The sequence below is a fragment of the Egretta garzetta genome, unplaced genomic scaffold, assembly GCF_000687185.1.
Source record: "Egretta garzetta isolate BGI_Z169 unplaced genomic scaffold, ASM68718v1 scaffold323, whole genome shotgun sequence".
Taxonomy (NCBI): Eukaryota; Metazoa; Chordata; class Aves; order Pelecaniformes; family Ardeidae; genus Egretta; species Egretta garzetta.
Window position 1 is genome coordinate 2,395,867 of NW_009259435.1, and position 11,910 is coordinate 2,407,776.

At 45.1% G+C, this 11,910-nt stretch overlaps 1 protein-coding gene across 3 annotated transcripts in view; it reads left to right on the top strand.

Annotated features, from left to right (window-relative positions):
* Nucleotides 1-11,910, top strand: part of NARS2 (asparaginyl-tRNA synthetase 2, mitochondrial) — a 63,017-nt gene that overhangs the window by 32,221 nt on the left and 18,886 nt on the right. For 2 of the 3 annotated variants that reach the window (XM_035892700.1, XM_035892698.1), the window contains one exon: nt 6,948-7,080. In XM_035892700.1, the coding sequence (XP_035748593.1) occupies nt 6,948-7,080 (133 nt within the window). Of the gene's footprint in view, nt 1-5,936; nt 6,034-6,947; nt 7,081-11,910 lie in introns of all 3 variants that reach the window. The other variant, XM_035892699.1, reaches the window with a different exon arrangement.

The following is an 11,910-nucleotide window of genomic DNA, read 5'->3' on the forward strand; positions in this document are numbered from 1 at the left end:
ATAAATGCGTAACTACTCCGGTGGCTTTCATCAGCCCAGCTTGAGTTATCATTGCTAATTGGTTGTTTTATTGACTTTAATTAGAAATAATAATATCAAAACTAGGACAAAGCAAGACTCCACTGAGAGTAAAGTACAAAAGTGTTGCATAAAAGGGTGGAGGACCCAGGCTGATGAGATCTTTGAGCCTGGAGCAGATGTTGTATGGCTCTGGGTAATTCTGTTTCCTTTGTCTCCTTTTTTTTGATTTGGGGTTTGGTGTTTTTTTTTCTGTCCCTATTCTCCTGCCATCTGTAAACTCACAATACAGGGCCTAGGTGTGCTGTGAGGCTTAGTAAACAAAGTGTGGGGTGCTTTGCCAGATAACTAGGGTGTATGAGTCACGTTGTTGTTAATTACTCAAGCGTACCTGGATCGTTTTCTAGCAGAGGTGGGTGACCTGGGGAGGATCCTTGTCCCATCATCATCATTTTTTGCTGCGAAGCCAGAGCAGAGGAGGGTGCTGCCATGCATGTGGCCCTGTGGGCATGGTAGGGCTCTGCAACCTTTGGAGGTTGCAGCGAGGGAAACTGCTGCCTTGCTTCGGTCTGACTGGCAGGAGAGGAAGTTTGGCACTTCCCAGTCCCTGTCTGGGAACTTAGGTTTGGGTTTTTTTAATTTATGTATTTATTTTTGGCTGCTTACAAAAGGAAGTACAGTCCCATCTCATCGCAGCGTGAATTGAAACCTTAGCGCTCTGCACACCAGCTCTGCTGCCCAGAAGTTTCACGTTCTGCTATAAAAGCCCTTCTCAAGATGCAGCTTTTTTCATCTGCGCGTCCTCAGAGGGCAGGCAGAAGTGGCACATTCTATGAGGAATCTTTTAAAACTCCTTTTTTTTTTTTTCTGCATAAAATTCAGTCCCTCCCTGCCGCCTTTTCACCAGAAACATGTGCATTTTCATTGTCCAAAATCCAAACCACCAAACAATACTAATGGGAGTATTATTTTTACATTGAGGTTAAAAAACGCATATTTGTGTTCCACTCTGAGGTTTCATTTTAACACTGTCTACCCAGCTCAAGGATGTAAAACATTCTCCCCCTTCTCCAAACTGCTGGGCACCTGTATCTCGCTAGCATCATTAGGAGCTCTGGGTTTCCTGCTCCTCCAAAAACTAGACCCTGGAGGCATTGCATCGGTATGTTTGAGTGCTTGTCTGTGTCCGTGGGGTTTCTTGCGTTGGGCCAGAACATCTTTCACCATACAAATTTCAGCATCCCTGAACAATCCCAGTCACGCTTGGGTCAAGCGCTGCAGCCAACTGGTGTCTCCTGGCAGCTGAGCAAAGTCATCTGCTTGTTTCAATGGAGCGGGCAGGTCCTCCATCCTCAAAATCAATATGGTCATGCTGGAACAGAGTGGAATTAAATTGGATGGCTCGCTTTATTAATTTCTTCCCTTCCTGAGGGAAAGGACAGTGCGGCTGACAAAGCTAAGCTCCTTGGCTTTAGGGTCACCTTGCTCTCTTTTCCTCCTCTGCTGACATCATGTGTTGTTTTATCCTTGGGTTAGAAGCTGCTTTCTAGAATCATAGAACCGTTTAGGTTGGAAAAGACCTTTAAGATCATCAAGTCCAACCGTTAGATTTTTCTTGCAATCTAGATTTTGGGTGAAGGGGGGTGGTGTTGTTGGACGATGGTGGAAGGGAACATACTGTGTCGAAGGGTCACATGTTGTGTTCATTTAGCATGGCCAAAGATAAGATTTGGCACAAATCACCTTCCAACTTAATTCTTCACTTGCAGACCTTGTCAGAGTAACCACTGTATTTGTGTTTATGCAGACACCTGTAGTATTTGGGGGTGAGAAGGAGGGCACGGTACAAATGAATAGCTGTGTGTACTGGTGTGGTTTAGAGCTTAGCCCTGACTCACAACAACCAGCTCCTGCCTTCCAGCTGTGTCACTACTGTGTGGTGTGACCTTGGCGTAGGCTGTAAGCTGACTGTGCAGGGATTGCATCTTCTTGATTAATAGCCCTGCTCACAGTTATATCCCCTTGGTTCAACAGCAAAAATAAGTCTTTATTACCCCAGTAGCAGCATGGAGTCCTGGCTCAGAAAAGGAGCACAATCCATTCCTGGCTTGGGAACCATCAGCACAATTAATTATATTTGGATTGCAGCGTAAAAATTGCCAGTAAGGCAGAGACACTTGGGCCTACAAACATTACATGAGTCTAATTAAAAGGATGATTTTAAGCAGCTTTGGGCACAGATACTTTGTACTTCTCTATTGGTTTCTATCACTACCTCAATAATGAATTGCCAATGAGTTTAAGGGAAATGAGCTTTCATTTTGCATGACGTACAGCTCTCAAAGGGGGAGAGGTGGTAGCTGCTTCTGTAGAGGGTGTTAGTAGCATGTAAAATAAGGGTGACAAGGCAAAAGTTTCTCCCTTCCTGGGTGTCCACAGGGTGGAGATCACAGATGCAGCCTGTGCAAGACCAAGCCTGCACCAAGCGATCGTCCGTGCGGAGGATGGCTGTGCTCCAGCCACGCATCCAAGCGCTGCTGCCTGCATCCACAAGGACCCTGGCAAGCCTGTACCTAGAAAGTGGCTAAGCCCTTCGCTGGGCTGGGGCAAGCAAGCTCAGTGTTTTGCAGGATGAGGCCCTGGCTTTTGCAGCGTTTCAGTGTGTCAGAGGGAGCACTGTGGGTATTCTCTTGGCCTCTGCATTAAGCGCTCAAATTTTCCCAGAGAACTGGGCAGAGCAAAATACAGTCCCAGAAAGGGAGCAATTAATTAAGCGGCTCTGTGCCTTCTTCTGGTGTCGACCCCGGCAGCGCCTGTGAACTGTGCAAATGCACTCGGGCTTGCTGTCCAGAGGCTCTGATCCGGGTGAAGCTAACTGCAAAGGGGCTCGTTTCAAAGCCTCTCTTGTGTTCTTTGGTAGCACGTACAAGGACAGTGTTGTAGACATTACTGCTCTGCTTGTAATGGCTAAGGAAAAGGGCTCAACAGATTATTGGGCTTGCTTTTTTTTTTTCCCCCCCTCCTCCTGTGTGCGCACGCTTTTGTTGGAGATGAGGAATTAGCACTACGGACTTATTTATTTATTTATTTTTAAAGACTCTTTGAGTGCCCACAACCCCAACTGACCTAGGCGCTTTTGGAGACTTAGCCAGAATTTTTAAGTTATTTTTAAATGCTGGAAGTCTTGTAGAGGTCTGGGAATGTTAAATGATTGATTATCTGCATGGTAGAGCATAGGAGTCCTGGACTGAGGCTCCATTGTGCTAGGTGCTGAATGCACACAGAACAAACTGACTGGGTTTGCCCTCTGTACCATGAAATTGGAGCAGAGTCAGCTCCCATCCCTCTTTTTGAATATATTTATACATGCTCAGTGTGATACAGCAGTGTATCAAATCACAGATACGTTTTTTAATAGCAGATGAAGTACAAATAAAGGTCAGATTCGTGTAGCATGCATTTGCTTAATGTCTTGAATGGCAGAGCACAGTATATGAATGCCTGGATGAAAAATAATCGTTCACGGTTGGAGTTGCTAACAGTGACTATATGTATTTTTAGCTGTGTTTCTCTGTTACGTCCAGGCCTCTGGTCAGTACTGCGTTGCCGTTACCAGATAACTTGCATTTACTGTGCTCCTTTGATCACTTTGCCAGCATGACATCTGGCTAGTTTCCCTTTGCCAGGGTCCCAGGGTCATGGTGAAGTTCTCACAGTTATTTGTATCTTTTCCCTCTAGAGTTAGCCTGAGAAATGAATGATTCTTCCCCTCCCTGCAGATGTGGGTTAATTTGGGGGTTTGGGTGGTTTTCCCCTCCTCCCCCCTTCTTCCAAGGGGCGGGCAGGCAAGGCAAATTCAGCCCTGCACCAGTGGTGTTAGGCTCTCTACAGGCTATCACAAAGCCTTTACCCCTGCTGGTGTTGAGCACCTTGGCATGGTCCATGAAGTTGCAATGCTAATGGTTCATTTTCTAAACATAGGTGGTGCTCAGTGTACAAGATAGGGAAGATTGGTCCCGGCAGGATGCCTAGAGCTGAGAAAAGACTGAAATTGGTTCCTGTGGGAGTTGTTCTGCACTTGTCCTTCCCAAAAGCTCCGTCTCGGGCACAGAGAGGCTTTATTCTTGCAGCACAAAATCGTTCTGTGAGTGAAGTGTTTGACCATGGTTGACATCTCAGAGCAACAAGGATTTCTGGTTTGGGGTTTTTTTTTTAATTCTTTTTAAGTATCTTGCAGCCAGCCAGCCCCTTGGAAGACAAGTATCTAGTCATCACGCTTGGCCTGCTGTTCAGTAGGAAATAAGCCCAGTTCAAAGTGCTCGTAGTAGCCTGCATTGCTAGAGATGGTCACCTGCCACAGGAACGCACACTGAGTGAAGTGTCAGTGCCCGTGCCTGGACAGCAGTGGGGAAACGTGCATCTCGTTGGAGCCAGACCTCTGTCCTTCTGTGGGACAGGCTCTCCTGCTAGCCAGCTGGTATCATGCTTTAGTTGTAAGCATTACTTTTTGAAGACTTCATGCCAGGGAGAAATTAGAGACTGTCACATCAAACCCAGCGGTCCTGGGTGGGTAATTCAGCAATTGCAGGCTTTTCAAAATATTTTTGTCTTGTGTCCAGTCCTGGCCCAGTCACAAGCTGAACTTGTGACTAAACTGATTTATTTAGGGAAAATTCTTTCTTTAACTGAAGAGCCCCAAATTGAAATATTTTAGCAAAAGCCTGAAATGTGAGCACAGATAGCAAAAGCCTGAAACGTGGGCACAGGTAGCACAAGAACCTGTGTTTCCTGTTTTGCACTGCAGACCAACCTCCGTGGCCTGGCAAGCAAAAGGTTTTGACCAGTTCTGCCTTAAACATTGAACAATTTTGGCCAAGTGACTCATTGTTTCATGTTTGTTGTTTGTATTGCTATAGCAGTTGAGGCTCTTAAGCTTTGGATCCAAGACCTTGTTGTGCCAGGTGCTGTAGGAACATGGAAAAAAAAAAAAAACAAAACACCAAAAAGGCCTTGTGAGGAAGAACAGTCGTTTCTCTATAACCCAAGACAACAGATGGCTCCAGATGGGGGAGCACAAGGAACTGATGAGATAATACTGACCTGTGCAGTGAGTAATAGTCTTGGTACATCACTTATCCAAACATTGCTGAGGTTTTATGACACTATAGCAAAGGGCAGTTTGAAGGAGGGACAGCAGAAGTTTACAGTAATATGGCAGCAGGCAGGAAAGGCAGCAGAGGGAAAAGAGGCGTGCTGAAAATAATGCTTGAGGAAAGATGTTTGCTGCAAAATCTGGTTAGCATCCTCGGTGCTGTGGTCATGTACGGGAGCAAAGCAGAGACAGAAAGTGTATTTGTTGGAGCAGGAAAAGCAGAGCCAGTGGGGAAACGAAACCTACAGGCAGGCTATGTATTTAGAGTCTTGACCTGGAACTTTCTTCTGGTGTGTTTACTACTAGCAGCTCAAGGAAAAAGAAAGTGCTGTTCCTTTGGATCGTAACCTTTAACCGTCATGTGGCATGAGGGAACAGATGAGTGAAGCAGAATGTGTGTGTTCCTTTATTTGCCGTGCAGATGCCTCCATAAGGGGCAAAGGATAAATGCTGCTTGTTGTAGCGTTGTTTATTTAAACTTCAGTTTAACAGAATTAGCCTGTGCAGAAACTTCAGCAAACATCCTCTTTAAGTTGAAAGCTTGCAGAGCAAGATGCAAGTCAAATGCCAAACCCAGCAATTAGCACATGTCCTTTCATGAGTGTTAAACTGTGCCTAATCTCTACTGATCAGGTTCTTTTTCTCCTACACACTGTCTACAGCTAAAAATAATGTCAAGTTAAAGATGTACCAAAGATAGCAGGCTGCCCATGGTTTTTCTGAAGCAGCTCATTCTCTCCCTGATCATGGTTTGCTTCCCATGCAGCATGGGAGGAAACAGCTCTGACGGCAACTGGCTGGGAAGCACTCACTGGCTTGAGGATGTCCAGGAGCCCAAGTGCTCGTAGCCCACGATGTAAAAGGTACCGCTTGGAGTGCGGCTTCCCCGTGGTAAAAATAAAACTTAAAGGTGTGTTGCTGTTTGATAGGAAGGTTTCTTATGAAGGAAGTGGAGAATCAAGAAGGCTTTCGTATCCTGTGTAACACAGCGTGACGTGACTGCAGAATGAGGGAGGATGTATTTAAATAGACTGCCCAGAAGGTTGCTGGAGGAATAGCTTCATAATAGGAAATGCATTGGTTGCTTCAGCATAAAATGATATCCCAGATGTGTTCCCTGCAGTAAGGGACCACTTTTAGCTGAACCATTTTTAGCTGTGTGGAAGGAGCCCGCTTCATTATCTCGAAGGCTCTTTTGGCGATAAACTTTGGTCTTGCCACTAGAGGGGGACTGCAAGCTGTACACCGTACGTCCATCCTGCTGGGCTTCACCAGTGCCCTCTCAGTGCTATCGCCAGCCCAGCAATTCCAGCAGCAGGACCCTCTCTGCTCCCTTGGGCTCTGGGGTATCACAGCACCCATAAAGGTCGGGCCTTGCAGCCAAACAAATGTGAAGGGATGTGGACAAGGGGAGCCTGACTGGTGCAATGTCCCGGTGCTTCTCCAGTGGTCTGGTTCTGCAGAATGTTTGTGGGTTTTTTTTATTCCCACACAGCTACAAAAAGTGTCCTGAGCATGAACGGTGTTCAGTGAAAGCTGAACAGGGTTTGTGCAACCTCGCTGAGTCATGGAGAGGTGTGAATAACCCCTCCTAATGCCCGGCTGAAGCAATGTAGTAGCAACATACCCAACAGTGCCATTAAATTGGTTAAAGATGAAATGGAAACATGAGTGCTTCTAGATCCTGGGAGAAAAATGAGCTTGTGGATGGGGCTTTCAGTGTTACAGACTTGCTTGTGTGCTGGGCCTCACCTACTTGTTTCTTGTTGCCTTGCAGGGCTTTTACCCATGTTTTCACCTTCGGCCCGACGTTTCGAGCGGAAAACTCGCAGAGTCGCCGGCACCTGGCAGAGTTCTACATGGTGGAGGCTGAGCTGTCCTTCACCGAAAGCCTCCAAGATGTCATGCAGGTGGGCACTCCAAATGTCTATGCAGGACCTCCTCCCTGTGCTCCCTGCCCTCAACTGAGATTGCATCTTCTCGCATGTTGTGTGAGCTGGGTAGACGTTGCATAGGGACTTCCAAAGGATCAAGGTTTGCTCAGCGGAGGTAAGGCCACAGAGGGGATTTGGAAGGGAAGTTATAGGTGCGAACACAGCCCCCATCTGAATGGGAGGCTGCACAGTTGCTGCATTGCCGGGAGATGTGTAAATGTGCTTGAGTGGTGCTAATGAAAGTGCCACTGTCCCCTTCAAAACCTTCAGCATCTCTCCAGTGAATCTGAGCAGTATTCATGCAGTGTGTCCCTTGGTGTGCTCTGAAAAGAGCTCCTTGAAACCTGCATTGAAATCTCAAGTAGAAACGACAGTTCCTGGCATACACTGTTAACTGTGGCTTTAGCAGAAGACTGAAATCCTTGGAGTCAGGCAGCTTTTGATTTGTTAGGATTGACCTCTCAGTTGCAGTTTAACCACATGATGGATGCTAATGCATTTTACTAGTCTCAACATAAACCAGCTTATGCCCAGTAGGACTTGTGAGTAAACATCCCCATGCAATCTTATATATCAGATAAGTTCCTTGGAAAGCTATTGGAGAAATAGCCTTAAGAAGAAAAAGACCTGAGGCACTGGCTACAGATGTATGAAATAACATCCAGGTTGTGGTTTCATCAGCCTGGATCATACAGAGTCTGCTGAGTCAGTATGGCCTGATGGCAGAGCCGACATACGCTCTTCTGTGTGTGCTGCTTCTGCATCGTGGATGTCTGGGTGGTCCTGGGTGGTGTGGACTGACCTGTTGGGAATGTCTGTGCTCCGTCATTAATAGCATCCCACTCTCTCCATTTCTCCAGAACAACATTGTGTATTCTTGGACCATAGCATGTTTATGCCTTACTTCCAGAGCCCCCTGTTTCTTTAGGTAATCAGGAGTTGATTGAAATCTTCACTGCTTTTATCTAGTGTAATAAGCAGGGTCTTCTGCTAAGTGGTGTTTGAGCCCTTGAACACAGCATGAACGTATCTGTGCTCTCTTGAGCTGAGAACCCTAATTTCTTCGCTTTTGAAGTATAGGCAGCCAGTTCAGACTGTTCAGAGAATTAGATTTGAGAACTGTTCTGGAATGTGTAGTGCTGTTTTTTTTTCTAGGGAAAGGAGGAACTTCCCCCCCTTGGCTTGGCTTTTGTTGTTGCTAAACATCTTGTGAAGTCTCAGCTTGTGTTCTCTTCTTCCACTTCTTCTCTCTGTCGCAAAGTCTTTGAATTCCCTATAACAGAAAGTCTTCTATCAGCCGTCATTTTGCATTCCTTGCAGTGAGTCTACATTGCAACATGCTTACTTTTGTGATGTTCTCATTTGCAGAAGTAGAGTTCCTGTTTCGTTTATTTTTAAATTCTTGGGCAATTTCTCTTTAACAAAAAAACAAAACAAAACAAAAAAACCAACCCAACAAACTAACAGCTGCTCTGAAGCCCAAGTTAAGTTTCTTTTTCCCCAACGTAACTGACCTAAATTCAGTGTTCTCTCACGTATCTGCCCGCTGGGCAGTTTGTCTGTTTGTCGTCATCTGCAAGTTCTTTGTTTGGTGCAAAACTCCCAGTTGAAAGCCTTGGGGGCTCTTGGCCAGGGTTAGCATCTGAACTTTGTCCTCACATAAAGAATTGGATTGTTTAAAATTTATTTTTAAAATTGGTATTCAACATTTGGACTGAATACCTCTAACTTCAGCAAGTTAGTGTGCTGGGAATGCTCAGCTTCTTCAGGGACATCTTGAAGTATTTGCTTATACGCCATTAAAGAGCCTTGCTACGAAGATGTGTATGTTTATCATTCACTGATGAGGCTTGAGATCTTTCTCTCAGCCAAAGCTCCAAAAGAAACATAGCTCTCCTTACAAAATAAAAGGAAAAAAATGTAATATCAAGGTTATGTGTATTTGGGAGCAAAGGGCCTGAAATCTTAGAGCTTTTTCTCCCCACTGTAATTGCACAGAGTAATGCTCAGTTATTCCTAAATTGGTAGTACAGTTCTTGTGAAGTCTCAAACCTCTTGATCGTGCAATCTAAATTTCTTTCCTGTGCCAAAACGTGTTTTAGTGCTACAAAGAAGCTTGAACTCTCACAGTACTGGTTTCACAATACTTTCTGTGGAAAGCCCCATGTGCTCAGTGCAGTACTCTACACTGTGGGGCTGGGTGATAGCGTTGCTACTTTAGCGTACAGGGTGTACGTAAGGGTATCTAAGGAGAGGCCTCTTTCGAGAAGAGTCTCGTCAAGAGGTTGAGTCAGGTTGCCCCAAGGCACTCTTCCTTCACACTAGATGAGAAAGAGGGGGAGTTAGAGGAAGGTCAGGTAAGACAGCGGAAGGGGTCAAATTTGTATGGAAGTGTCTGGACTCACTACAGCCGATACCCCTCCAGTCCCTGAATTGGACCTCCAAGGTCTCCGGTCTCATCTGTCCTCCAAGATGCCTGCTGCCACCCTCTCCCTTCAGTGCTGTCACGTAGCCGTATTTGTAGGTCATTATCTTCTATTTCTCTTTTTGCTGTCTTTGCACTGCGGTGGATTTAAAGGATCCCACTTCACTCATGATGCTAATGGGGTCTCAAAGAGGCCATATGATGCAGTCATTATTGAATTTCATCAAATGCACATACAAAACCATGCTAACCCCTCCCCCCCCGTTATTTAGGCTCTAAACTTAGGAAATGCCAGAAAGAAGTTTTCCTGAGGGAATTTTTGGGATTTTATGCATAATGGTAGTCTTCCGTAACAAGATCACATCCTAGCACCACTGTCTCTTTAAGAGATGGAGAATACATCTCTTTAAGGTGGAGAATACAATTTAACAGACAGTATTTGAGCTCTGTCCTGAGAGCAGAAGTAGTGTCTTCCACTGGTTATGTACTTCATCAAAATTAATTTGCTGTCTTATGGCCCAGTGATGTGGAGCATTATTACCTTGGTTTTATAGAAAGGAATTCAGACATGAAATGAAATCAACAGTAGCACTGATTTGGGGTGCCAGTTCAGGGGCCTTCGATCTGAAACGCGGGTGCAGTTTGATTTCCAGAATAGTTTGCACTCAGAGTACTTTCTGTCTTCAGTGCCAGAGGCGAAGATGGTTGGGCAGATCCGACTGCAATCTCAAGGGAACAAACCCTGGTAATCACATGGGAAAGGTGTGTTCCAACCGTCTTGAGCAGTGTTCTCTAGGGATATTGGGGTATCTGCAGGGCTATAGGTTCCTTCTCTGAAGTGACATCCAACTGCCATAGTGGAGGCTCTGTTTCCTAACTTCCACCAGCATTTATTGTTCAGCTTTGGTCAGCGTAGCAATGATCTGACAAATGAGAGTGTCCTTCCTTTCATAACAGGGTCGCTTCGGAGTGGGTCCTGAGCTGTTGGTTATATAGCTGAGAGAGGAGACTTTATGACCAAGATCAGATGCGAATCTCCCATCTGTGTGTGTGTTATGTGCACACACGTACAGTGTGTGTGAGCAAGCATGAAGGCAAGAAATAATGGTCCACTTGGTGAACGTTTCATATGTAAATGCCCTGTGATCTACACTGCATGCATATGCATGCCCCAGTTAAATGCATGAACAGAAATCCTGCTGGCAGTTCTTGTGATTTTTCTGAAAGTGTCCTATGTAGTAAAGATGATGACAGCCTCTACAGGTCCCTTCCAACCCAAAACATTCTATGATTTTATGATTTGAACCCTTCTTGTCGTGCACAGCACCTCCCATTGCTGCTGCTGACTTCCACTGCTGGTTTGTTGATGATTTCCTCTGTCTCAACACTGGTCATAATTTTATTTGGGAAGAGGATGAGTTGCAGTATCAAAAGATCCAAGTTAAAATTAAACAATACAGTTGGGAGCTGCTCTTAATCCAAATCAGTGAGTTAACCATGCAGTTCCACAGCAACATTGGGGAAGGCTAGGACTTGATACTGCTGAACTTCTTTGAAAGGTGAAAATGAAGAGAAAAAGGCTGGGAGAGATGATGGAGAAGGGAAAACTTTTACCTCTGTCCTCCTCGACTGCTCTTCTATTAGCACAATTTCTACATTTCCATTATGAAGCAACCAAATTCATGGGCTTTTGGACACCAGGAGTCCCACATCTGAGATGAGGTACTTGCTGTGATTCCCATGGCTTTTTCCCCACATGAGTCTCCTATCAAACATGTTTTTTACAGCGTACATTCAAACTTGGCCTGTACCTCCAGCTCACACGTTCCTTCAAACCAGCAAGCCAGGGGTTATGCTTCTCCACTCATTTTTCATATAGCCTGCTTTCTAGTCCTTCATTGTATTATCTGCTTAAAGCCATAACTTCTGAGTTGGAGAGCTTTTTTTTTTCCCTCCTCTTTTTTCCCCTCCTCTTTCCGTGCCTAGTACACATTTGGCATAAATAAGAGCAGAGAGGAGGCCAATGCATGATCCACGTGTCTGTCTTTTTTGCCAGGATAAAACCTCAGTCTCAAACCTGGAAATATTTCTCAGATTGTTTTTCCCATACCACCCACATCTTTTTTCCACAAGAGGAAGCTGCTTATGTTGAGTGCTGTGGGAATCTAACTGTTACTTTATCGCACAGTGAGGGAAAAAAAGTGCTAATTAAACAACATGCTTTTCTGAAACCAGATGATACTTTCATTTTCTAGAAAGAGGAAGCTTAATGTAAAATCCCTTCGTCTCTGCCTGGTGAAACCAGACGAATTGCCAAGAAGTTTTCTAATTTCATTTGCATAAGCCTTTTTCTAGCTACTTTGAAGAAAGTTCAAAGACAA